This window comes from Aspergillus lucknowensis, assembly GCF_044049455.1.
Source record: "Aspergillus lucknowensis strain CBS 449.75 chromosome Unknown BJX67scaffold_30, whole genome shotgun sequence".
In the NCBI taxonomy this organism is placed as follows: domain Eukaryota; kingdom Fungi; phylum Ascomycota; class Eurotiomycetes; order Eurotiales; family Aspergillaceae; genus Aspergillus; species Aspergillus lucknowensis.
Window position 1 is genome coordinate 278981 of NW_027263574.1, and position 25312 is coordinate 304292.

The 25312-nt window shown below is 50.5% G+C and overlaps 8 protein-coding genes across 8 annotated transcripts; 3 read left to right on the forward strand and 5 right to left on the reverse strand.

Annotated features, from left to right (window-relative positions):
* Positions 1-543: 543 nt before the first annotated feature.
* Positions 544-2733, reverse strand: BJX67DRAFT_373078 (Rieske [2Fe-2S] iron-sulfur domain-containing protein; the record flags this gene model as incomplete). Its single annotated transcript, XM_071031338.1, has 9 exons — positions 544-725; positions 788-938; positions 1010-1098; positions 1240-1547; positions 1928-1989; positions 2149-2309; positions 2366-2456; positions 2519-2604; positions 2658-2733. 9 exons carry the CDS (start codon positions 2731-2733, stop codon positions 544-546), a joined length of 1206 nt encoding a protein of 401 aa, XP_070884679.1.
* A 262-nt stretch (positions 2734-2995) lies between these two features.
* On the forward strand, positions 2996-6369 carry BJX67DRAFT_172834 (chloride channel protein). Its single transcript, XM_071025105.1, has 7 exons — positions 2996-3680; positions 3735-3802; positions 3853-4212; positions 4263-4340; positions 4389-4714; positions 4763-5117; positions 5162-6369. Exons 1-7 carry the CDS (start codon positions 3203-3205, stop codon positions 6080-6082), a joined length of 2586 nt encoding a protein of 861 aa, XP_070884680.1. The 5' UTR covers positions 2996-3202; the 3' UTR covers positions 6083-6369.
* On the reverse strand, positions 6164-7011 carry BJX67DRAFT_172904 (uncharacterized protein). Its single transcript, XM_071025106.1, has 3 exons — positions 6769-7011; positions 6604-6703; positions 6164-6485 (listed from the first exon to the last, which is right to left on the reverse strand). The coding sequence occupies exons 1-3, from the start codon at positions 6867-6869 to the stop codon at positions 6246-6248; spliced, it is 441 nt and encodes a 146-aa protein (XP_070884681.1). The 5' UTR covers positions 6870-7011; the 3' UTR covers positions 6164-6245.
* A 116-nt stretch (positions 7012-7127) lies between these two features.
* Positions 7128-12767, reverse strand: BJX67DRAFT_373080 (pentatricopeptide repeat protein; the record flags this gene model as incomplete). The annotated part of the gene is made up of 4 exons (XM_071031339.1): positions 7128-8173; positions 8240-8444; positions 8593-8594; positions 8969-12767. The coding sequence occupies 4 exons, from the start codon at positions 12765-12767 to the stop codon at positions 7128-7130; spliced, it is 5052 nt and encodes a 1683-aa protein (XP_070884682.1).
* A 1853-nt stretch (positions 12768-14620) lies between these two features.
* On the forward strand, positions 14621-16087 carry erg8 (phosphomevalonate kinase; the record flags this gene model as incomplete). The annotated part of the gene is made up of 2 exons (XM_071033283.1): positions 14621-14952; positions 14998-16087. The coding sequence occupies 2 exons, from the start codon at positions 14621-14623 to the stop codon at positions 16085-16087; spliced, it is 1422 nt and encodes a 473-aa protein (XP_070884683.1).
* Positions 16088-16807: 720 nt separating this feature from the next.
* Positions 16808-17620, reverse strand: BJX67DRAFT_382667 (uncharacterized protein; the record flags this gene model as incomplete). The annotated part of the gene is made up of 2 exons (XM_071033284.1): positions 16808-17272; positions 17558-17620. The coding sequence occupies 2 exons, from the start codon at positions 17618-17620 to the stop codon at positions 16808-16810; spliced, it is 528 nt and encodes a 175-aa protein (XP_070884684.1).
* Positions 17621-19318: 1698 nt separating this feature from the next.
* On the forward strand, positions 19319-21079 carry BJX67DRAFT_173030 (uncharacterized protein). Its single transcript, XM_071025107.1, has 3 exons — positions 19319-20449; positions 20506-20917; positions 20968-21079. Exons 1-2 carry the CDS (start codon positions 19436-19438, stop codon positions 20785-20787), a joined length of 1296 nt encoding a protein of 431 aa, XP_070884685.1. The 5' UTR covers positions 19319-19435; the 3' UTR covers positions 20788-20917; positions 20968-21079.
* A 1907-nt stretch (positions 21080-22986) lies between these two features.
* Positions 22987-25310, reverse strand: BJX67DRAFT_173130 (uncharacterized protein). Its single transcript, XM_071025108.1, has 2 exons — positions 24351-25310; positions 22987-24288 (listed from the first exon to the last, which is right to left on the reverse strand). The coding sequence occupies exons 1-2, from the start codon at positions 24614-24616 to the stop codon at positions 23208-23210; spliced, it is 1347 nt and encodes a 448-aa protein (XP_070884686.1). The 5' UTR covers positions 24617-25310; the 3' UTR covers positions 22987-23207.
* Positions 25311-25312: the final 2 nt, after the last annotated feature.

Below are 25312 nucleotides of genomic sequence, written 5' to 3' on the forward strand. Positions count from 1 at the left end.
AGTAAGGCTGAAAGGTTCGTTGGCAGGTTCTTGCTCCAATTTGCTGGGGTACCTAGCCATGATTTGACATTTAATGTAACTCGTGAAGTGCTTCCCTGTCTTGGTCCGACAGTATGATACTTAGTAGTTGAGCCGGTACTGGAGCCATACCTTCCTAGACAAATGCAAAGCTCAATTGGACAAAGGGGAAAAAAAGCTGGATTAGAATACATGACCCAAAATGTTCAGCGACAGCTGTCCGTCGCCTCTCATCTCGCAACTAATTCCCCCGTCTCTCACAAGAGCGACAGAGGGGAAAGTGACAAACAAAGTCTATACCGCAACGAAGGACCCCCATGAGCAGTGAGTGTACAGGCTCTGTGAGCGGAGTGGTGTTTGGAATGATAGAACAGGAGGCTCATTTTTTGTGGGTCAATATAAAAACACAGTCCCTCTAATCTTAACATAACAGGGAGATTCATCTAAAACACAAACCTTTGCATATTGTCCCCAAGGTTATCCATCGCTCAATCACCGTCCCTTATCGAACTAGTATGTGCTCGCTTAACCAATGATGAGGGTCTCTTCGTCAGGGAAGCTATACTGAGGAACCTCGAGGTTCAGAGGGGCAGGGCCCTTCCTGATACGGCCCGAGATATCGTAGTGCGAACCGTGGCAGGGGCAGAACCAGCCGCCGAAGTCACCGGATTCACCGATGGGAACACAACCGAGGTGGGTGCAGACACCTGAGTGTAGAAAGTGGAGTGTTAGAAGGTGTGGGAGTCGATATACGGTAGCCATCACTCACCAAGCATGACAAGCCACTCGGACTTCTGCACGCGGTCCTCGTCGGCCTGGGGATCACGGAGAGTCTTCCAGTCGATCTCTTGAGCTTCCTTAATCTCATCCGCGGTACGGTGACGGATAAACACGGGCTTTCCACGCCACTTGATGATAACCTATCGTAGTTCGGGTCAGTGTCGTGAGAATAGTTGCAGTCGAACCCCGCCATAAATGAACAGTGACATACGTTCTTGCCCTCCGGAATGGTAGCCAGACCGATCTCAACCTTAGCCTGAGCGAGAACGTCGGCAGAGGCGGACATGTTAACCAGGAAATCTGTCGCAAACCGCATGTCAGCCCTCACGGAGTATGATTCCGGTCCATGTGCCGTGCCAAAGGGTAAATCCAGGCGACCCGAATATGCCGTCCTCAAGTTCTCCCAAACATGTCACAACTCCTGGGAATCAAATCACCTACCCTGAACTGTGGCCTTCGCACCGACAGCTGAGGCCAGACCCATTGTGCCGGCAACGAAGTAGGAGAAGACCTGGTTGGAGCGGGGACCGCTCTTTGAGGAGTACTTGCTGAAATCAGGAATCTTCGTGGTATCCTTGGGTGCGAAAGGGCTGTCGAAGGTCGAGCTGTTCCGTTGTTGGCAGGAGGCGACGACGGCGCGGGACGTTGTGGACAACTGCTGCCGGGCGCAGGCGCGCAGCAAAGAGGTGGAAGCTGAGGAGAGAGCCATGGCGAGAGAGCAATTGCGGATCAATTGCTGGGAGAACAACCTATGGAAGGCGGGGAGGAGAGGGGGTTGACGGAGAGAAGAGGCGGATGAGGAATTTCGAGGCGGATCTGGAGGTTGAAGTCGGAGGCCCGGCTCTGGCGCAGCAGCTTTTGCTACGAAGCGGTTCGGAATAGCCCGCTTCTGATTGGTTGATGGGCCTACCAGCAAAACTACAAATTCGGCGTCAGAGCAGCCTCTCTACACTTATTTAGCTCTGCAGTGAAGATTATTTACGAAATATGGAGTTCCCAAGATACATCAGAAACGTTTGTCGGCCTTTGATGGCGGGAGTTGTGGTGTTGCTTTGGCGCAACGAATTTATTTCGGGATCGCCTGACGATGTCCAAATTCAGCCGGGTAGACGATGCTCAACGAATATACAAGCCGGGGAGATCATGCCCAAGTCCCAGAAACTCCTCATGAACTCCTGAATGTGCTCTTAACTTGGACCATTGAAACTGTCACGAATCTGCCATTTCCACATCCTCCGCTTTTGTCTGCGAGTCGCCAGGGTTATCGACCATCATCATCACGGTGGGCGGTCTTGAACTTCCAGGTAATGAGGCTTCCTTGCCATTCTGGATTCCCTCATCCGCTTCGACCGCCGGTGGTAATGCCCCATTCAATGTGCGCTGTCCTTTCTCGACTCCCGTCTCCTTGGCCGTTTCCTTCGCTCGCTTCTCTTTGAACTGTTTGTACGTCGTCGTCCTCGGAATGACATCGGCGAGGAACTCGAGATTATCTATTCGCGAAACTGCCGTCGCTGTAATAGACACAATTAGCGCTCTCTTGGTAATAACCCCCTACGGCACAGCGTACCTAGATCCTTGTATTGAATAGTCTTCCGCGGTTTTCGTTCGGATTTGACAACGTTGTGCCCTTGCTCGGTGAGATATTGGATGAAGAGTTGCTGAGAGAATTAGTTCACACGCTACCCAATGAATCCAAGCGTGCTGAGGCAAGGCCACACACCGTAGCCATCGCGACGACGAATGTCGCATTACTCGAACACTGGACAATATCCTCATCCAGCTGGATTATCTTCTTTATACGAGCGACTTCGGGGGAAAAATCAGTAAGAGATTCATAGGGGCGAATATCGTAAACGCACTTGGGAGAGAGCTCTGGCCCGTAATCTCTGGCAACGCCGCGGGCTCAGACACGGTCTTGGAATCTTTCGCAGGCATCGCGATTTCGTGGAGTCTGCGGCAGTTAAACAAACAGGGCTGGCGAATAAGATAAGAAGCACGGATATTATTTCGAGATATGCGCGTAGATACTAATTTCGGACGGTGGTGGTGAGAGAAAAGAAGTGTGAGGTCGCGTATGTCGCATCAAAGCGATTCCGCGCGCCGGACAATCTCTTGAGGTAATCAATGGTCCAGCCAGCGTCGAATAAAGTGCTTCTCGCAAGCGGTATCACGAAGACAGAATTAGGCTGAATTTGGGAACATTCAAATTATTGCTTCTCTCCTCTGAGAGCGCCAATATCTCTCGCCCTTCATCGTCCAGTTTCAGACGCAGCTGCAGTCGAGTCCGCATTATCTCACGTGGGAGGCCGCGTATCCAATGCTTGCCAGCTCCGAACGATAGCTCTTTCACCCGCAAGCCCTCGACCACCAGGTATGCTCGCCCATCGCAGGTCTCACTAAGGCGATGAGCTCAATGCCTGCCTCCTCGTCTTCTCTCCCTTCACCCTCAATCCTCTCCGAGCGTCGCCTTTGGAGATCTTTCTCCGGGTTATCGGCCTCCTCACAACCTCAGGCCTCCAACACGGGCAGTAGCCAGGCTCCTGTGATCACGGAAGAGATCAACGAGATCAAACGCTACGAAGATTTTTCGACTATCGACTGGGTCCAGGATGCAGTACATGAACAGGCACGGCGGAGGGTGAGGCGACAAGAGGGTCCGGGGTTCTGGGAGAAGGAAGGCACCTTTAAATGGAGACATAAAGTGCGGGAATCTTATGACGCTGGACAAGCGTGGCTTGTTATCACAATCGTTGGGGCAGCCATTGGGTTGATATCGGCTGTTCTGAATATTGTTACGGAATGGTTATCGGACTTCAAGTTGGGTTATTGTACAACCGGGTTTTATTTAAATGAACAGTTTTGCTGTTGGGGTGCTGAAGGGGGTATGTTGGCACTTACTTATTTCTAGGAACCAGCTAACTTCTGGATCTTTTTAGGATGCCCCGAGTGGAGAAACTGGACTTCATTCTGGCTCATGAACTATGTCCTCTACACCTTATACGCGGTACCTTGAACCAACCTTCGTGAGTGGACTGTCGCTAAGATGCTCTACAGGTCCTGTTCGCCTTTATCGCAGCGAAGCTCGTCAAGACATTCGCACCATACGCCGCTGGATCGGGTATTTCTGAGATAAAATGCATCATTGCTGGATTCGTAATGAAGGGATTCTTGGGTGGATGGACACTCTTGATCAAGTCGATTGCACTACCGCTGGCCATTGCTTCGGGCTTGTCAGTAGGTAAAGAAGGGCCCAGTGTCCACTTCGCCGTCTGTGTAGGCAATGTTGTGTCGCGCTTCTTCACCAAATATAAGCGCAGTGCATCGAAAACTAGGGAAGTATTGACGGCGACTGCAGCAGCAGGCGTGGCTGTCGCTTTTGGAAGTCCGATTGGGGGTGTACTATTTTCTCTCGAGGTACGTGTTTTTGATCTGAGATTTAATTGGCAAGCACTGATGTAATGTAGGAAATGGCATCGTATTTCCCGTTGAAGACTCTTTGGCGAAGCTATTTCTGTGCTCTGGTTGCAACTGGAGTGTTGGCGGTACGTCCTAGTCTCTCCTAACTAGACATATTTCTCATACCTTTACAGGTAATGAACCCCTTCCGTACCGGACAGCTCGTCATGTTCCAGGTCAGGTATGACCGAACCTGGCACTTTTTCGAATTGATCTTTTTCATCATCATTGGCATTTTTGGAGGCTTATATGGGGCGCTGGTGATCAAATGGAATCTGCGTGTCCAAGCGTTTAGGAAGAAATACCTCTCGCAGCATGCCGTCTTCGAATCCGTGGTACTTGCTGGAATAACAGCAGTGATCTGCTTTCCAAACATGTTTCTGAAAATCAATATGACGGAGATGATGGAAATACTGTTTCAGGAATGTGAAGGAGAGCATGACTATCGAGGACTCTGCGAGTGAGTGATGTCCGATCTCTCTTGCGTGCTTGTAGCTGACTGGATTAGATCCAAATATCGTTGGTCGATGGTGTTTTCACTTGCTACTGCTACGGTTTTGCGAATTTTTTTGGTTATCATCTCATATGGCTGCAAAGTACCTGCCGGAATCTTCGTCCCGTCCATGGCTATTGGAGCATCCTTTGGTCGCATGGTTGGAATCTTGGTTCAAGCGCTACATGAGTCGTTTCCCGATTCGAAGTTCTTTTCGGCCTGTGAACCCGATGTACCTTGTATTACGCCAGGGACCTACGCGTTCCTGGGAGCTGGTGCAGCTCTGAGTGGAATCATGCACTTGACCATTTCAGTGACTGTCATCATGTTTGAACTCACTGGAGCTCTAACTTATATCCTTCCCACCATGGTATGTCATCCGTTCCCTAAACTAGTCCTGACTAACCCTTGTAGATTGTCGTGGGCGTCACGAAAGCTGTTGGTGACCGTTTCGGAAATGGTGGTATAGCCGATCGCATGATTTGGGCCAACGGATTTCCATTCCTGGATAACAAGGAGGAGCACGTCTTTAATGTCCCCGTCTCGCACGCTATGACGAGCGAACCGGTTTCTCTCCCTGCGTCTGACTTCCCGGTACGAGAAGCGGAGCACCTTCTAAACGATAACAAATTCCAAGGTTTTCCAATCGTCGAAGACCGCTCAAGTAAAATCTTGGTCGGGTACATTGGACGCACTGAACTTCGTTACGCTATTGATCGGGCTAGGATGGAAGGAATGCTATCCCCGAACGCTCAATGCATATTCACGAAGGAAGCAGCGGAGGCTTCTGTAGCACGTCGAGCATCTTCCACCGTCACACGCACTCATTTAGTTCCTGATACGTTCGATAATATTCAGAGCAGTGCCGGGGTCGCCTCCGTGGACTTCAGCAGATACATTGACCACACGCCGCTAACCGTTCACCCCCGTTTGCCACTTGAAACCGTCATGGAGATATTCAAGAAAATGGGCCCACGTGTCATTCTAGTCGAACACCGTGGTCGACTCACAGGTCTTGTCACAGTCAAAGACTGTCTCAAGTACCAGTTCAAGGTGGAAGCTGAGGAGCATGCGCTGGCTGCGACCCACCATCCAGAACTACCACTCGGAGCATACCAGAATACGAAAGACAACGATACGCTCGAGGAACGAATCTGGAATTTTTTGCAAAAGGTCGGTGCCAAATTCTCCAAGATATCAGGACGGCCACGAGACGTCAGACCTGTCCCGACAGCGCCGGCGGAGGATCGATCACCGTCTGCGATGTTAACTGGCACGGAAGATGACGAGGACGAGGCAATGGTCGAATTGGAAGACAGGAGGGGGTATACGTAGATCCGACTCATTGTATAATATAGCGCATACACCACGAGATACACGAAGCGATCCCTGTCGAGCCGAAGGATGCCTCCCACTATACACGCTACGGGCGTAGCCAACGCTCACATTATCGTATCCAAACACACGACCCTCCAAAGCAATAATATCCCAGGAAAGGCTACGTAGACTCCTCCCTCATCCCGACCAAAATACACCCAGCCCCCATCATTCCAGCCCCCAACCACCACAACCCGCCAACCTGCTCCCGAAACACAATCATCCCCAACAACGCCGTGACGAGGAAATTCGCCGACGTATTCGTGATCGACACCTTCGTCGTCGAAGGGGCCGCAGTGAGTGCCCTTGTGAACAGCGCCCACATGATGACGTTGCAGAGGACATTGAGGCCCAGGCAGATCTAGATCGGGTTAGCATTACGCTCGCTGTAAGCTGGATGTGCGCGTAGAAGATTTGAGACGGTCAAATCTTCTCGTTGAGAAACAAGACGCTGGAGGGAGGGAAGCTAGCTCACACACCCCGCGAATCACCAAAAGCAGAAAGGGATGGTTATCGGTGCTGGCACCAAAAATGTGCAAGATCGAGTTCGCAAATGATGTTGTTTGCTCGTCCGTTGTACTGTTCTTCTTGTTAGCATATCTGTCCAGTTTTCTCGAATCGCGGGGTGAGTGGTTGAGGAGTACAGTTTTGCGAAGAGGCCGTTCAGAGCTGCGAATGCGCCGGATGCAATGGCCAGGATAATCCAGCGGGGTTTCGGGCTCGGTTGCTGTGTTTGTTGGGGCATTTCCAGTTTATTCTTTTTCTGGTTTTATGGGAGTTTGTTGTATAGTACTCTTGGTTGGAGGTGTGTTTGCGTCGACGGGGAGGCCGCGTCGGATAGGCTGGCGCCAAGTATTACTGGCCCGCCGTGCAAGCGTATAGCCAGACCATCCCATAGCTGCCAGTGTGCAGGCTCAGCACAAAATGAAGAGGCATTGAGTGATTTAGACACTGAATTGATAATTTTCATGTCTACAAGTTTGTTCTATGTGTACAGTAGCTTCTAAGGCGAAAGCCGCTCAATCCGCCATTTATATGACGACTCATCCGTCCCATGAATTCGTACATACCTGAATCGATCATGCAGTCGGCTCCGACGGCCCTGCCAAAACTCTACGGACTCCGGAATGAGGCGGACGCCGCCCCAAAATGGAGGAAGAGGGATTTCCTTCGTATCGGCAAACCGCGCCTCCATCTCTCGCACCTTCTTCTCGAGTAGCGCTCGCCCATCGTCGATATCCGTCTCGTCCACATCATGCGGAATCACAGGGTAAACGATTGCATCCTTTGAGTCCTCGCCTGGGCCAAAGCTCTTACGTCGCCGGTTCACCAGCGTGTCCGGCTCAGCAGCCCAGAGCACCTTGCTTTGCCAACTAGCCCAAGCCCCGATCTGGCTCCCTCGCTCCCTTGTCCGCCAGTACATCTCGCTTTCTTCACGGCTCAGCGGCTCAACCATCCCCTCAATCCGGACCTGGCGCTCCAGCGCAGACCAGCAGAACGTGAGAGCAGCCCATTTGTTCCCCTGCTGCTCCAACCCTAAATCTTTGACCAGAGACTCATCCACCTCGGAACCAGGCATGGGGTTCGGAACACTGCCCTCTGCATTGCCATCCGTGAGAGGGCCAAACACATGCCCGCCTTTCCCTTCCCGACTCCCCCAATTGCTGTATACTGTCCAGCCTCTCTCGTCCAGCTCCTTGAGATACACGACACGAGCACTCACTCGGCCCGACGGGAGAGACGCCGTTGCCAGGGTACATGTCTCCGGTGCCGACGAGGGATCTAGCCGCGGATCGCGGAACCAGGCGTGGAATTGGTAGAGAGGGTTATTAGGGTGCAATTGTGAGATTGTGAGCGGGGGATTCCGAACGAATTGGTGGGCACGTGCGGGGTGAGACAAGACTTTGTTGTCCAACGCTGTTTTAGGGGTCATTGCATGTGATCGGAGAGCCTCAGCGACGAGTCGAGGAGGGAGAGCAGAGGCAGGGACGAGAACATCAGATTTGGGGGTTTGAGTCTCCGGGGTAGGTTCGATGTCGCCGGGAGCAACTAGAGAAAAGCTAAGTCAGCCTGCTGCGGAGTTTTTTATATATCAAGCGACGAGCAGGTACGTACAGATCAACTTCTTCGGCCGCTTTTGCTGCGGATTTGTCGAGTCCATTGCGGAACGAGAGAACGAGGCGCTGTGGGAGTTGTGACGCACGAAGATGCAGCGGTATAGAGGATTGGTCGATAATGGCAGTCGGAAATTACTCATAGAAGGACGGCAAAACAACCCAATGGAAGTGTAGAGCAGAATACAATGGTGAAAGTGTTGAGACTGGACAAGAGAAAAGGTGGGATGGAAGTGAAGTGGGGGCAAGTTGGAGAACGTCGCGGATCAGATGACGCATCACGATACGAATGTCATGATTGTCGCCGCTTCGAATCCCCGGCTCAAGAACAGATGAAAAGTAGGTAAAGGATACCGCTGAGGCAAAGTGACGGAAATGTTCACATGTCAAATACGTATCACTGTTGACACGAGAGTTGAGAGTCTCTATCGAACAAAGGAGAGAAATCAACGCCAGGGTCCAAAGCAAAATGGTATATGTACACGAATCTCAGAACGCCTCGCCCCGCTAGATGCTAATATGTCCAAAGAGAAATGTAATGCTCTTGGCAATCAAGTTGCCCCAAAATCCTATGCGGTAATCACCGGGCCAGAGAGCGAGAAAGATCGGGTCCAGCCCTGTATGAATGCTATAATTTCCCAGCCCATGGACTTTTGAACGGGAAGAAACGAGGCAACTTTTATCGTCAAGAAAGCTGGCCAGCCACTTTAAAGGGTAGCTGTGGCTGCACCATTGCCAATAAGATCAGCGATCTTGTGAGCCACGGCGGAGGGATACCCACGAGAGAGCATCTCCTGCACCGTACGAGAAGCGCTCGCACGGTCGTCGGCGGCCAAAAACGCACGGGTCATGGCCTCATACGTGCTTGGTTCCCGCTTGTCAATTCCTATACTGTTGTAGATAGCGCTTGCCTTCTGGAGGTTCCCCTCCGCAGCCCATCCGTGAATGAGGGTGTTGGCAATGTAGGCGGTCATTTCCACTCTGCGCTTGGTCATATCCCTAACGATCGCTTCACTCTGCGCAACCTGATTATTGGCCACCATAGATTCAAGGAGTGCTTGGTACAAGCATGGTTGGACCTGCACTTTCGGATTGGACACAGCAGAATTGAAAACGTTAAGAGCAGCTTCCATATCCTGCATGACACATCCATTGGCATGGATAAGCGATGCATAGTGCACAGCTTCCGGCTCCTGCTTTGAGGCTTTGATGGTCTCAAGTACCTTTTCAGCAGCCTCCATATCCACGGGTTCCAGGGAAGCATGAGCGTCGATGAGCAGCTTGTACGTATGCATGGTCGGCTTGATATTCCGGCTGAGCATACGCTCGTAATAAGCCAAAACCTTGCTGCGGTCACGCTTGGTATTGAGGAAGTACTGAATCATGGAATTGTACGGTGCAGGCCGAGGCTTGTAGTTCGGCATGGATTCCATCTCCTCAAACATCTCCTCAGCAAAGCGCTCATCACTGACCCGGCAGAGCGCGTTGACTATAGTACCGTAAGTGACGCTGGTCGGTCGAACATTGTTGGCACGCATCTCTGCAAAGTACTGGAGGCAGTCATCAATACGGCGGGCTTTGCCAAGCTTGCCAATGAGGGCATTGTACAAGAAAGAAGTTGGCTCAACACCTTCCGCAACAGCACGATGGAAAATCTTCAACGCCTCGGTTGCTTCATCGAAGGTCTTCGTGGATTCTTTAAGGGTCGTGATATACAAGCCGAAGGTGTTGGCAGACGGGGCAGAGCCAAGCTCCGAAAGCTCATTGTGGTACTTGGCAGCAAGACCACGGTCCCCGAGGGTCAGGCAGGCAGCCACCATAGCATCGAGGATAGAAGTCCAACCGTACTTGACAGCCTTGTACTGAGGAAGAAGGGGAACATCACGTCTGGCCATGCTCAAGACTTCATGCACAAGATCAACACGGTTGTTCTTCGCAGCGGCAGAAATGAGTTTGGCGTAGGTGATGTAACGAGGGTGCCGGCCGCCGCGACGCATATTGCGGAGTCGGTCAAGAGATCCGTTGAGGTGAGACTCTGGTCTGCCGTGGGTACTCTCAAGCTCTTCAGCGATCATGGCCGATCCCTTGAAGTCGGTAGCGTATGCGTAAGGATCAAACGAGTCTTCACTGGGTACAGAGCTTGTGCTTGATAATTCAGAGACAGGAGTGCGAGGGTCAGAGAAGTAGGTTGCGGGACTAGATGCCAAACCCAAGTAGCTATGCCATCGGCCGACCATGTCAGGACGGCTAGTAAAAAGCTTATTAACCGCCTGGTCGACGATATTGACGGTAGTGGAATCCATTGCAAGTCCGTTTGCCAACGCAATATCCAGCATATGAGAGAAGCGAATAGGGTGGGCAGCATCGAAGGACATGGCGCTATGGTTGACCAGAATGCCCGCCTGCACCTGGAGAGCCAGTGCCAGGTCGTGTGGGCTTAACTGAGAGATCTCAAGAGGACCAAGGAAGGCCACAGCATGCTCAGCGACAGGCGGAATGATGCCACCATTTTCGGTCATCAGCCAGAGTAGCGACATGGAAGCTTGAGGCGAGAGTACGGCAGCACTCTGGACAAGAACGCGACTTAGAAGGTGAATACTCTCGTTGATCTGTTCCTGAACCGAGTCCGATGATGGGTTGGGAGAGGCACTGCGGATACGAGCAAACATATTTCGAGCCTCAACTAGGGACTCATCGGTGCGACCACTCTTCAGAAGGGCGACTGCATACATCACAGTCGGTTGAACCATATCCGAGGTTGCCTGACCCACACTGCTCAACATCAACCACAGGGGTTGGGCAGCTGGCACATTGCCTTCCCGTATGTGCAGGGCCAGCATTGAAACAGCGGGCTTCAGTCGTGTCTCCACGTCATGGGGAAGGGTATCGTATGCCTCGGAAGCGATTTTCAACTCACCGGAATCGGCCGCTGCCATGCAGATCTGGGACATGGCCTGATCGAGAGCACCATCACGCAATCGGGTTTTGGCTTGCTCAAGTGCACGAGCGAAGTCACCCGCATTTAAAGCGTGTTGCACCAGGGCATCATGGACAATAACTGACTCCAATGTCTCCTGTCGTGTTTCACGGTTTTCGGTAACCCCATCAAAGGAGGAACGGATCCGCTCGAAGAAACGCATCGCATTTTCCTCCTTGCCGCATGACATATAGGCCTTGATTAAGGCCGCATACACCTGACCGTCCAGACGATGTATGATACAGAAAGTGCCATTATCATCCGAAACCGCGAGTGATCTGTACTCGTTGTAACACTCGACAGCGCTCGTCAAGTCGCCAGAGGAAGCAAAAGCATCGATCATTGATGGGAAAATGGACGCATGAGGAGTTACTTTGTGGGACTCCATGTGCGCATACACACGGATCATTGCTTCAACCATACCTTTGGTAGCGCAGGCGGTGATTAGATAGCGATAGATGTCAAGAGGGAAAACAAGTTCCGCATGGCGAGCAGTCGCCGTGTCAAAGAGTTTCAAGGCAATTCCGAGTGAATCGTCCTCGGATAGGATAGCTTTTTCGAGCTCGCTAGAGTGTAGCATAAATTTGCCAGGTTCCTCCATACCTCCGAAGCGGATCCTTTCCTGCTCGAGCACTTCCATGGCCGTCATGGCATCACGGGCGCGGAGCACAAAGAGCTGGACCAGCATCTGGTAGGTTTGCTCATCGGGAATTACCCTGCGACGAAGCATGTCAGAGTAGATGTCGAGCGCTTTAGGAATAGCTTGAGATCGATCATCGTGGAGTTTGATAGCAGAATCCAACAAAGCGTTGTAAGCACCAACAGTGGGGGTAAGCCCATCCCTGAGAAGAGCCGCAAAGGCACCAGGGATTTCGGCAAACTTCCCGGCAGAAGCAAGCTGCACTATCCGTTCCGAAGCGAGAAGGGACCCCTCCTTGGTGATATCTCCAACCGCGGCTACATCAGCAGGCAGGTCGGGGAAGGCTTCGGTGGCGGAGGCATCCTGCGCCTCGGACGCTTCCTCGGCTTGAGCTTGCTCCTCTTGGATCTGGATCTCTCGGGCTACTGCCTCTTCCACCTTCGCACTGACATCAGCATTGGCGGATGCCTTGGTGATATGGGGAGAATGGTTGAGATCGGAGCGAGCGGTCGAGGGTAGGTTGTCCTCGCTCTTTTGCTTTGCCGACTCCTCCTCCGTGGACGGTTTCCATCCTAACTTTCGCTTCAACTGCAACTGTTTCCAGTCGCTATCATCACCGGTCTGTTGGGCTTGCTGCCAGGCCGCATAGTAAGCAGCTAGCCCGACGTCTCCGCCGCCGGAGCTACCTTGGCTAGCCTTGGCGCCAGCACCAGACGAGCTCGACGGTTGAAAGACATGCTGTAACTGAGTAGTGCGGGAGAACTTTGCCGGATTGGTAGCTGTAAGGTGGTTGAGTGTGGTTGACGAAGCATAAGATGACTGCGAGGCAGCAACTACGGATTGAGCGTAGCCGTGAGTAAAAGCTTTGGTGAAACTCTGGCGCGCGATGTGAGTAAACGGCTTGAAGACCATTTATCTTGCGGGGGACCTCTTCATCAAGGGGAAGAGGTAACACTGGGAGCGAAAAGTGGTTAGTATGGCTCGAGTCTCGGAATAGGTGTGAGAGGAGAAACCTTCTAATCGGGAGAAAGATGATGGTGCAGGTTCATTTGACGAAGGATCGCCAAAGAACGCGCTGGGATCCAAGGAAAGAAAAAAAGGTTCTCGGGAAAAGGAAGAAAAGGAGGTCTTCGCAGTGACAGAAGTTGGTGGATGAATTCCGAGCAGATGAAGAGAAACGAGGGATATAACGTTATTTTATGAGAGAAGGAGAAAGGAAGCGATCTGGTCGCGTTGGCTCGTCTCAAAACGGCTTAGCGCGGGCACAGGATTTCCAGAAATTCATATCAGACTTTTTCAGCTGGAACCAATTGTCGCCTCGACAAGAATGAGTCTGGCGAGATGAATTCGATTTTTCAAATTGATATTAATAAATTCCTTCTTTCTTGTATTCCTAGCTATTTTTGAGAGACCCAGCATCTTTTTTTTCCAGCAGAAAAGAGACAGCAGACAGCCCTTGTGTTGTGAAAAACTCTGAGAGCGAGCAGATTCCCAATCAAGGAACCAGCAAAACGTCACCTTCGAGAAGACCCGTCGGAAAGGACGAGGCTTTGGGTCAGGTGGCCGCACAGCCCCAGATTTGCAGCCGTGTCCAATCGGCATGTCACTCTAACTGGAGCCTTAGGAAGAAACAGGAGATGGAAGTTTGGGTTCCTGGATCCCTGACAGGTTCTGAAAGTCTGACTCACGCGTTGTTCCGGCTCTTTTTCTTGCTTCCTTTCGATCCGCGTCGGACTTTGGCTCGACTTTCCCCGTATCACCGATTTACCGGATCTCCCACACCCGGCTCGCCGGTCGCTGCCTGCCCTTTCAGAATTCCTTGAGGCACTGATCTCTGGGACTCGAAAGAAACTTCACCCGACAGACACGGGTCCCAAGATGGTCCCAGACTGGGTCGAGCAGTCATAGCTCAAACACTCACAGACTGCGTAGCCATGGTGCACCAGCAACCGCCAGGCGTAAATTGTTCACCAACCTTGTGGTCTTTCACAGGCCTCCAGCCAAATCGGGGACCTGAAATACGAAGCGAACGTCAGCATGGGAGCCTAAGGAGGTTCTCCATGAAACGCCCGAGACCCCCGCAAAAGGGACTTTCACAATCATCCCGACAAGGACCCCCAAACCCAATGGCATCTCGACGAGTACTCTCCATCCTCTCTCACCCTGGCGCAGATGGTTTCCTCTTGCACTAGGCCTTTGAGGTCAGGCCGCTGACGCAATCACCCCTCTCCTTCGCTTTCGGGGGGACCTCCTGTCCTCGCCAGTTTTGGAGCCCTCATTTTTCAGGTTGTAGACACGCACTAGCCACATATCAGTTCCAGCCACACTATGGCGAGCTCAACAAGATTCCAATTCCGAGCTTGTCCACGGTGCCGATCGACACATCCAAACACAGGAAGCTCGTAGTGATCACACTGCATTGTTGCAGGAGACCATCCTTTTCCGTGATGCCTCTTGCGCTTCTTTTGAAATCTCCTAAGTTCACTCAGAATTTCCGCCACCGATTTTCCTCCCCCTTATCGTGAGCAAGCGAAGCGAGGCGGGGTTCACGAGTCCCGTTTGGTGACTGCAACCAGGAGCTCGATTTGCCCGGTACTTCTCCGGCGGCATCATTTCTCCTGCTTATTCTGCATGCTAATCCTGATCCCTAGTTCTTTCCGCCTTCAGGTTCCAAAGTCGATTGTGTGTTCAAACTTCCGCCCCGCAACTCTGAAGAGTACAGCGCCCAACGCCCAACGCCGAACACCCCTTCACTTTTTGCCGCCATGTCCTACAAATCCTCCGCGACCACCGCCGTCTCTGCTCCCGGTAAAGTCCTACTTACCGGCGGGTACTTAGTTCTGGATCGAAATTACACCGGTACTGTCTTCGCTCTCGACGCAAGAATCCATGTTGTCGTTGAACAATTGCGGAAAGGCCATCGGCGAGGTGTCTCTTCAGGGTCTGAGAAAGCCGAAAACGGAACCAGTGAATCCGAGAAGGATAAAGAAAATTCGATCGTTGTTCGCTCACCTCAATTCGTCGGTGCGGTGTGGGATTATGGTATCCAACGCGCCGAAAATGGAGGCGGAATCAAAGTGGTACAGAGAAACGATGGGTAGGGTGACCCAGCTGGTCAAGTGGAAACGGCTAAGCATCTTAGACGCCGCAATCCTTTCGTCGAGACTTCGTTGAATTACGCCTTGACCTACATCAGCTACGTGGCCGATTCGAAAGACTTTGGCTCCCTATCCATCACCATCCTCGCTGACAACGACTACTACTCGGAGACTGCCTTTTCAAAAGCCATCGAACAAAACTTGGGGGAATTCGTAAACTTTGGGGTCCCCCTCCACGAAGCGCACAAGACCGGTCTTGGTTCTTCGGCGGCCCTGGTGACGTCTCTGGTATCCGCTCTGGTTATCCACCGTACCATGCAGCCCGACGATATCGGCGCGGCTCGCGATAAATTGCACAACTTGGCGCAGGCCGCTCATTGTGCTGCGCAAGGGAAAGTTGGATCTGGATTCGATGTTGCAGCTGCTGTCTACGGCTCCTGTCTCTACCGGAGGTTCTCTCCATCGATTTTAGAATCAGTTGGCGACGCGGGTACCCCCGGATTCGACGAAAGGCTCTTCAAGGTTGTGGAGGACGCCGACACAGAACATCCCTGGGATACAGAGTGCCTTGATTTTGGCATGACCCTTCCACGGGGCATGCAAATGGTTCTCTGTGATGTCGAATGCGGCTCCCAGACCCCGTCCATGGTTAAGAAAGTACTAGAATGGAAAAAGCAAAACAAGCAGGAGGCCGATCTCCTCTGGAACGCTCTCCAGTCGAACAATGAGAGACTTTGCCTCGAACTTAAGCAGCTGTCACAGAATCCGGAAAAGGGCTTTGATGACGTGCGCAGTTTGATCCAGCGCTCCCGCAGCCATATCCGCGACATGACTAGCAAATCCGAAGTCCCCATTGAGCCAAAGGTACAGACCGAGCTACTTGATGCCATCTCCGAGATTGACGGAGTGGTGGGTGGCGTTGTTCCTGGCGCTGGGGGCTACGATGCCCTAGCTGTCTTGATTCATGATGAAGCAGCGGTTATCGATCGATTGAACGAGCTCTTCAAGAACTGGGAAAGCAAGGTAGAGGATGATTTCGGAGGCAAAATTGGCAAAGTCCGCCTTCTCGGCGTACGCCACGGGTCCATTGGTCTGGAGAACGAGTCGCTGGAGCAATATCAGGGGTGGCTGTAGGCGTTCCGCTCTGGTTACGAATGAATGAGTTTTTCTGAATAATCATAATTCTACAATTGCGCCAATCTAAATGGTATCACCACTTTTAAATATGCGATACTTCCAAGATTAGAGGAACCTTATATACGGAAATAACCGCGAGACCGTGAAGCTATTGATCCTCAGTTTCCGGGCTTCCATACCCGGGTACCCCTCTCGGGATAGGTCCAAGGGTACCAAGGTAGGTTGGTGCCCCGGGTAAACGAAAGCGGCCCGGATCCCTCAACAAACCGGATTGGCGAACTGCATGATCTTGCAAGGCCGGTGTTTTGAATTACCAGAATAATATCCCGAAAGGAAGTGCACTTGTCGATTCTTGAAGAAAAGCCAGTGCCTTGCATAGATCAGCAGATTTATCGGAGTACAAGAGTACAGGTTGCAAGTTTCGAAGCCAGGGCAAGAATACAGAAAATTTGAGTTTTGTATTCAAACTCTAAACTTACCACATAGAAGTTTAACAGAGGATGGCATGTCCAGATTTCGATCCGGGGGCCTGGGTACTGTTAGACTGGCGCAGCTTTCAGACTGTTTCGCGTAGACCTCTGTGTTATGAATGTTATGTTAGATACCCTATCTACGAGGCGAGGATAGATATACACCTGCATTAAGGGCAGATAAATCATTTCCGGAATAAAATGAACTTCTCATTTGAATCATGAAAGAAAACTAAACTAATCCCCTTTAATCAAGACTGATATGAAATATCTCGTCCATGGGGACATCGCCGTCCCCGTCCTGGGCGTTCTCCTCCCCCTCCTCCCCTTCTTCTTCCTCCTTCTCTTCTTCCTTTTCCTCCTCCCCTTCTTCCCCTTCCTCCCCTCCTCCTTCTTCCCTGCCCCCCTCCTCCCCTCTCTCCCCCTCCTCCCCTTCCTCCTTCTCCTCCTTCTTCTCCTCCTTCTTCTCCTCCTTCTTCTCCTCTTTCTTCTCTTCCTCCCCTTTCTCTTCTTTCTTCTCTTTCTTCTCTTCTTCTTCCTTCTCCTTCTTGGCCGCCTCCTTCTTTGCCTTGCGTTTCTCTTGTAGCTTCTTCCACTGCTTTTTTTTCCGGGCAGCAGATATTTTCTTCTTTTTAACCCCCGAAGGGGCAGCGACGTTGGCGGGGGCGGCTGGGGCCACGGCGGGCGGCGCGGCGGGCGCGATGGTCACAGACTATACTTCAATGTTAGCGAATAATCTTCCAGTCTCCAATTACACCATAGCAGGCAGAAATGAGCAGCAGATAGATATAAGATGAATATCAGCTGAATATCAGATAAATATGAGACGAGCCTTAGGGAGATGAAGATATCTAGGTAGATTGTAGATGATACCAGAAATGACAGACAAAAGCATACAGAAAGCATCAGAAGAAGTACAAGAATGTATATTCGAAGAATAAGGTATCAAGGAGAAATAGATAGCAGAGAAGCCTGGAATAGTATCCATGATACTTACAAAGGTCACCGGACCAGGGGGGTTGTAGGTGCCTTGTAGAAGGTTTGAGAGAAATTGGTCCATGTTCTGACGACTAATGTTAGCCAGAACTTGGACGTGAATTGAGCCCGTAACTTACATTGGATGAAGGTGATGATGATGATGATGATGATGGTTACGAGTGTGAAGATGATTACTATATGGGCCTGGACATTTTCAGATGGGATGGGGGGATGGCCTCAACTTTTATAGTTTCGGTCATAGGGCCGTCTCATCATTTCCAGGGAATCAAGTGACGCAAGCGACTTGCAATTCCTCACGAAAATTACACCATCTATCTCTACAGTTTCAGTTGTTATCATACCAATATCATGCAACTATACAGAATCGGTATTCACAATATGGTTCCACTGGTATACTACAAGGAGTACTTGTATACACCAGTCTGGTTTGGATAGTTATATTACCTTAGTGCAAGCTCCCATAGGCACTAATTGGTACGGGCAAAAAGTATTCTACAAGAACCACGAGGAGTATTGCTACTAGTTGTGGGGTATCAGCCCTGTCAGGAACAGTTTACCACGTGGATCTGTGCTCCTAACCTTGGAACTGAGTACTGGAGCACCAATTTTGTCCGCTAGTAGTTTGGCTTAACTTTAGCGCATTGCTTAATGTAGAATGTGCCAATGAGATTACTTGCGAAAAATATTCCGCTCCACAACGGACACCTCTTTCTCTGGTCGACCGCAAGTATAGGTATCTCGTTGCAGACTTCGAGTCCGACTCGGAATCAAATACCCCCGGAGACGAAGCAAAGATTTCAAAGGCTCCTCTTCTTTTATTTAAATTTCACGTCACCGATTGAAAGTTCCTGACAACTCGAATTCGCCACCCCCTCTCAAAACCCGTCCCTGCCCGGGTGGTCCCAGGTGACAGTCCGCCACCCCCTTGATTGATATGAAAGCGTATTGGCCGGTGCGTCAGTTGCCCACGGGTTTATCGAGGGGCTTCCGAACTTGGAAGTTCTTACACACTACAAGTACTAATAATTAGTAGTACCACGGCAGTAGGAGTACGAATCTCGATACACACGAGGCTTCGGCAAAGGTAGACCCGGGGAAATCTTCGGATATACGGACATTAGTAGTAAGGGATACGGGTAAGCGGCAGCAGAGAAAAGCAAGACACCTCGCCTGAGGCAAATGAAGCTTACAGAAGAAACTGTAGATCACATTATCTACTAGTACTACTAAAAGTTACCACGTAGCAAGCAAGCTATCTGTCTCGCCTGTGCTCCAAAGCTTATTGTTCACAGTTGAGTCTTCGAAAGTGCTCTCATTCTTCGATGCTGTCCGAGATACTCTCACCAACGATGAGTCCGGCTCATTGTAACTCGGTCGACATACTGAACCAGCTGTCAGTCGCAGTATCTTCCCAGGTTGGATACCACAGAATCGATATACCAATGCGTCTCAGCCCATATGACCATGCACACCTGATACAGCTCCTGCTCCAATTAGTCTTGTAATGATCAACATATGGCCAGATGAAGTTCTCTTATCCAAAGGCCCAACTTTGTAGATGACGTGCTGGACACTGTGTGGTGTTGAAAATGCAATTTTCCGTTTTTGGTTCCCGTTCAATTTCTCTGACCAAGAGAAACGATAAGCATATCCAGTTCAAAATGTCAGTACCCCCCCTGTAGCATGTGGTTACATTACCCACAGTCGGCGTGACCACGGCCTGCTCGTAGGAAAGTCATCGTAGCCAAAGCTCCTCCATCCTGCTTCTTCCCTTCTCTAAGCAACGTTCGTATTGCAATTTGAAGCTACTGAATATCCATTGGATCATAGCCTTTGCCTTTACCGAAATTGCTTTCTCTGCTTGAGTACTTCAGAAATGGAGGACGAACAGCAGTACATTGTTCTATTTATCGCTCGTGCGTCGAGTACCCAGGGTGGTGCCCGTGCTGAGACCAAGGAGATTCTCAGCAAAAGCCTCGAGTATACCCGTGATGCTTACGTGCATCACTATGGTCCGCTGAATCCAGTTGACCAAGTGCCTTTTTTGACCTTTGTGCAGAGCTCCAACAAGGCCTTCAGGCCCGACGGAGACGCTCTTCGAACTATTCAGGCAGTCCTCAATCGGGGAAGGGAAACCAAGCGCCCCGTGATGTTGGTTGTCAACGGATGGGATGGATTATCTACCAACTCGGTAGCTATTTCCAACCTCTTTGCGCCATACGTCAATGAGGTACGGATCATGATGAGAATGTTCGTGGATAACCCACGGATTTTTCGTCAAGTATCTGTAAAGCATGCCGTCGAGGTTCTTAGAGGAGAGGTTGAAGGAGAACTTGAAGACTTGGAGCTGCCATACCATACCAAGGAGATCCTTGCAAAGATACAGGCGATTTCTGCTATCAAGATGATGATGGCGCTTGATTTCCAGGTGCTTCGAAGTGAGACTGCAAATCGCAACAGGATTCCAGACACCAATGTGGGCAAGTGGGTCTGTAATGAGCCTGGTTGTGATTATCGTGCTGAAAACACGAAGCAGCTCTGTGGCCACAAGCACAAGTCTCATCCAGATGGGAATGCCAAGTTTGTATGCCCACATTGCAAGTTTTCCTTCACTCGAGAGGACCACATGAAGCGTCATGTAAACGAGGCAACCTGCAAAGAGAATCCCAACCATGTTGACAAGCCTGTCACAAAGCGTGCCCCACGCAACTCAAGGCCGGCTCCTGCACGGCTTGAGAAAGCCGTCAGCTCGGATGGGTCCTACCCGTCTTATCACGAAATCCAGCAGAATACTCAAAGGTTTCCTAGAGTTAATCATGCTGCGCCGTTCGACGAACGGACCGTGTATAAGGACGAGCTCTTTTGCAGGTTCCCTGGTTGTGTTCATCCAGTAAGTCTTTCCGATGTTGTTCTGCATCCCAGTGTCGAGCTAACAAAGTTTTGAAGACGAGGTTTTCCTGTCCCGCCAAACTTCGCACCCACTACGAGACGATACACAAGTTCCAATACCCTTCTCAGGCACCTGGCTTGCCCAATAAGGCCAAGCGGCGCTGGGAGGAGGACGGTCTTGATTATCTTGCTCGGTGCGCTCACTTTGGCTGCGATCGAGTCGACCTAGTCGGCGAGCAGCCAATGCGGTCGAGAAAGAGGGTTGCGAATGAGGAGAACTCCGTCAAGAAGGAAGATTCCGCCGACAAAACCGACATTAGGTCGTTTTTTAAGGCGTGATTATCCTTGACTAGACGTTGAGTCGGGAAAACTTTTGTTTGAACACAACCTTCTGGATTCGGTGGCCGGGATCCGGCCATTGCCCAGTAATGTTATGGGCTTCCATCGTGTCTCATTTGGAGTTGGATAAGTATGAGGGTCAGTCAACTCATCCTTCGAGCCTCACTAATCTTTTCATAGGTACCTAAATTTTGAGAGACATTTTTGTTTAGTCCCCCAACTCCGGTTCCATCGCGCATTCCAATGGACCAGGTATGTATTGCCCGACTAACACAGGTAGACATTGGAATCGCGATGCATTTTTGGACACACCGTTATCGGACCCCTGTCCCTGCCGAATTGTGTATTCCAATCTGATAGGTATGTATCGCCCGGCTAACGCAGATAAAGATTGGAATCACGAATAGCACGACATTTTTGGATGTAATTTGGCTGTAACCCGCCCGCCGGGCGTTGGAATTTGGATACATATATACCCCGGATCCCCTCAGAATCGAGCTTTGCTGATGCATCCGTTAGTGACGGCAATTCTGAATGCATTCTGGTCAACCGGACTCCCGCCGCCCTCGACACATTCCATCTTGTGAATTCCCCAAAGCTCCCCGAAACAAACGGCAGTTTGGAAGGCTTCGGTATGGCTTACTGAGGTGCTTCAACTGCTCTATACAGGTTATGCTAATATTCCGTGTGCTGTATACCCACAGTCCTGATGTTATCCCAGGTATACAATTATCCCAAACTACCAGCCATCCTCACACAGGCACCAAGTCGTGAATCCCGCCGAAGGGTTGACTTCGAACAACCAAGCGGTTCCATATGTGAGGGCTTCTTCGAGGATATATTACTGGGTCTAATCTATTAGGTAATAATACTGGTTATAAGGTTAGTATAATTGTTCTCCTGGGTCTGTTTATTGCTCTTGGCTCTCACAGACTGTTCTCCCCATGCTAACTTAATGAAGTCCGACAGACTGATACCCTGAGAGAGCGAACGTAACTGGTTACGAGTTGGAGTCTGTACAGGTTGTTGCTTTTGCTTGCCATGCAGCGTTTGGACCAGGGAGAATAGCACAAGCAGGGTTAAGGATGACGAGTGGAGTATGTACTCTTGAAGTATACTTTGAAATCAAGAGCAACCGGAATTTTGATGTGTTTCCGTAAGGAGTTGTGTACCAGCAGCATTCTTCTAGCAAGGCCAAAGCTTATTATCTTAACCAGACCCTCTGGGGTAATTCTGGTCGAATAGTCTCACGGCACCATGGAGAGGTAGATGGGCTCCTTAGCAAAGTTGTAGCGTGGCGAATTGTCTGCCTATTCAGGCGATATTGAAGCTGGCATATAGGCATAAACCTGCAAGTATAGGAAGTTCTAGAGATGAAAAGTTCTTGAAAACTTATCTGGTGAGAACGTCGTTGGCGTGACGATCTCTCGGGTCCCTGCTTGGCCGACCCGCGGGTGCACACCGGCCATTCCTTTTTCGCCTTGATCAACATGAAGCTATCATATCAATTTGGCAAGAATTAATCCACCAATCAGCATGTTAGCTCAGTGGGAGAGCGGTAAAAACCACGTGACCCACATATTAGAATCATCTGCTGACTTATCTATAGCCGGGCTCATAACCCGGAGGTATGTCAACACAAGACGGTCCGAAATTGCACCAATCTAACAGCAACCAGGTCCCTGGATCGAAACCAGGACATGCTATCTTTTTCCCTTTTCGAGATTTTGTGGTCAAATTGTTCATGCAATTTGTGCCTTGCTTTTTTTTCGGGCTGCCCGTTTTCGCAACCTTGGACGCCACCCGGGCCGACTAGTACCTTGTCCAAAGGGGAATGGCTGCCAATTAGCATCACCTGGATCTGTGCATCTGACCTGAAGGGCAGTTTCTTCACATTGAATTTCAGCTCCGTGGCGTATCTCCCGGCGAATCTCGTTGCACTTCGTCGACCAGCTTCGGGGTGTCGATGTCCTGCATAGGCTATCTAGTTTGCTCAAGATTGTATCTTGCGAGTAGTACTCGTTTCTCACTGGCCTAATGTTCTAGTTTTGCCTTTATACGGTTAAAACATATTTCTCTAATGTTTCTCGACAGCTTACCACCATACTCCGTACAGACATTTGAGGCCATACTCGTACCCCCCGTACGCTAATTTGGTACCCCACCATTATGATCTGAATGGGTCGGACGACTTGCGGGAGAAGTGTGGTAAAGCATCCTAATGGCACCGCTGCGCACTCTGCAGCCACGACCCAACAAGAGAAGGGTGTTTGAGCACCGGAATGAAGATGCAATTGGGTATCAGAAGAAACATCCAGCTAGCCACATACATGGATCGGTGCCTGGTGTTCAAGGTTCGCCATTGGTCTCGTCGATGATACTACCCGGCCGAACCTCATGCCTCCAACCCCACTCACGCCCTAAGTATACACATTTCTTCTGGAAGACTTGTCGCATGGTCTCATTGCTTTCACGTGCCACCGTCTTTCAAACATCCGACTTTCTTCAGGTGAGAACACCTCCAAGATGTCGACTAGAGAATTCATCTTGTTTACATTACGAGTACCTTCCGTTTTCAACCAGACACGAAACAACCCTCGCGCATCACAGACTCGGAGCGAGACCGCCAGTCGACTTGCAGGATCCCGGGGTTCTGCCTTCCGAGCATAGCAGTTTGGATGTCGAGTATCAGTCAAATGCAGCCGAACTGACACATCATCACCCCCACTGAGTTCCAACCCGAGCGACTTGGAGATGGCAAATCGGAATTTGCCACAGGCCACTTCGTCTATTGCGCCACTGTGGGATTTCCGGACCTTCGTCGTTACCCAAGTTGACAAATATTGCCTGATATTTTGAAGCTGCTTGTGCTCCCAGGTTTTCTGGGCGTTCAGTCGTCTCTGGAGATGGAGGTGCTGGTAGTACTTGCGGAGAATCGGATCCGGGGAATTCCGAATATCGTTAAATGAATCTCTTGCATCTTCAGCCCATTGGCGGGTTGTAGGGTCATCAGATCGCAAGTACTGCTGAAAAGACAAACGGCCACCACACGCGTCCTCCATCACAGCTTGTTCCTCCCCTCCAGTGAACCCCTGCCACAAGGGTAAAGCGACGTTGAGATTGTTGCCCGACCATAGCCTTTTCACCGACTCAGGGAGGAATTTGTCGAGTTGCAGTGGTGTTAAGGTCTGAAATATGAGCGACATCCACATTTCCTGCATGTTGAGTAAAAGCTGCGATCTGAGGCATACTGGGGCATCACTCTCGGCAAGCGTAACAAACACCGATTCCATATCTGTCGCCGAGTCCCAGACGTGATAATGCAAAGATGGGTTTCGTCGCCGACGGTAAGGATCATTGTGTGTCCTTAGCCTGTCGCTGACATTTGTTGCCTGTCCGACGTATAACCAGAATCTCTCCTCCTTCCCTGGTCGCCATAATATATGCAGGTAGACTCCTGAGCGTTTCGAGTCTTCCGGGGTTTTCCCAATCGCTCTTAGGCTAATGAGGTCAGCCGCTGCAATTCCCGTAAGTTATAACCCTTCCACATCTACTCTACATACCGAGCCAAGGTGAAGTCCCCAGTTTCGCAGAGGTTCCTCACAGTGGGGTTCAATTTATCTTCAAGGATAGTCATAACGTCTTCCAAGTCGAACAGCGATTTATATCGTTTACCATACCGGATTCTCACTTCCGAAATGAGGTTTTGCAGTATCATGGTACGATCGATGGGCCCAAGGCTCTCCAGTATTATCGGAAGTCCCGTGGCACCCTCCGCGAAGGCATTTCTCAGAGTTGATCCCCCAGATACATCTTTATCTTTCTGCATTCGGCTTTGTTTGGTGTATTGGTAGTCAGTATCTGCCCAGCTTAGACTGCCATCCTGTGGTTTTTCTCAAGTTAGTGTCTCCTCCGTTTCTCCATCTTGCATGGCGATCATACCGAAATGTCTCCTTCCTCAGTCCAAGAGCTCGGTTCTGGACATTTACCAACTGGCACGGCTCCTGATTGTCCTCGGAGAAGACATTTATTTTCAATATGCCACCCTTTGCACCAGGTACAGTACTTTGCTATACATGTATCCCTTCTGTGGCCTACGGAGCCACATAACCTGCAGAATTGGCATAGACACTCGCCATAGCCATCTTTCAGACAATCCTTACAAGTACTGTTGTCCATGGTTTTGATGGAGGCGTAGGGATGGATCAGTGGTCTGAAAAGTCTCGCTTGTTCGAGTGTCACAAACGGCTTTGTGTTGGTTGAAGGAGCGTTGTATGCCCTTTGCAACTCAAACCTGCTTCCAAGGCGGGGTTTGATATTGACTTCCCAATCCGGACAAATCTTGTCAACACCTAGTGAATACCAAAAGGGCCAAGACTCGATACTGACTTATGTATTCAGCTCCGGCCGCTTAATAAAACCAAACGAGCAGTAATTTACCCATGCTACAAAGTGGTACTCATCGTAGTATATTCAGGGATGCTCTCCCGGTATATTGATTTAGCACTATTTAGGAGCAATCACA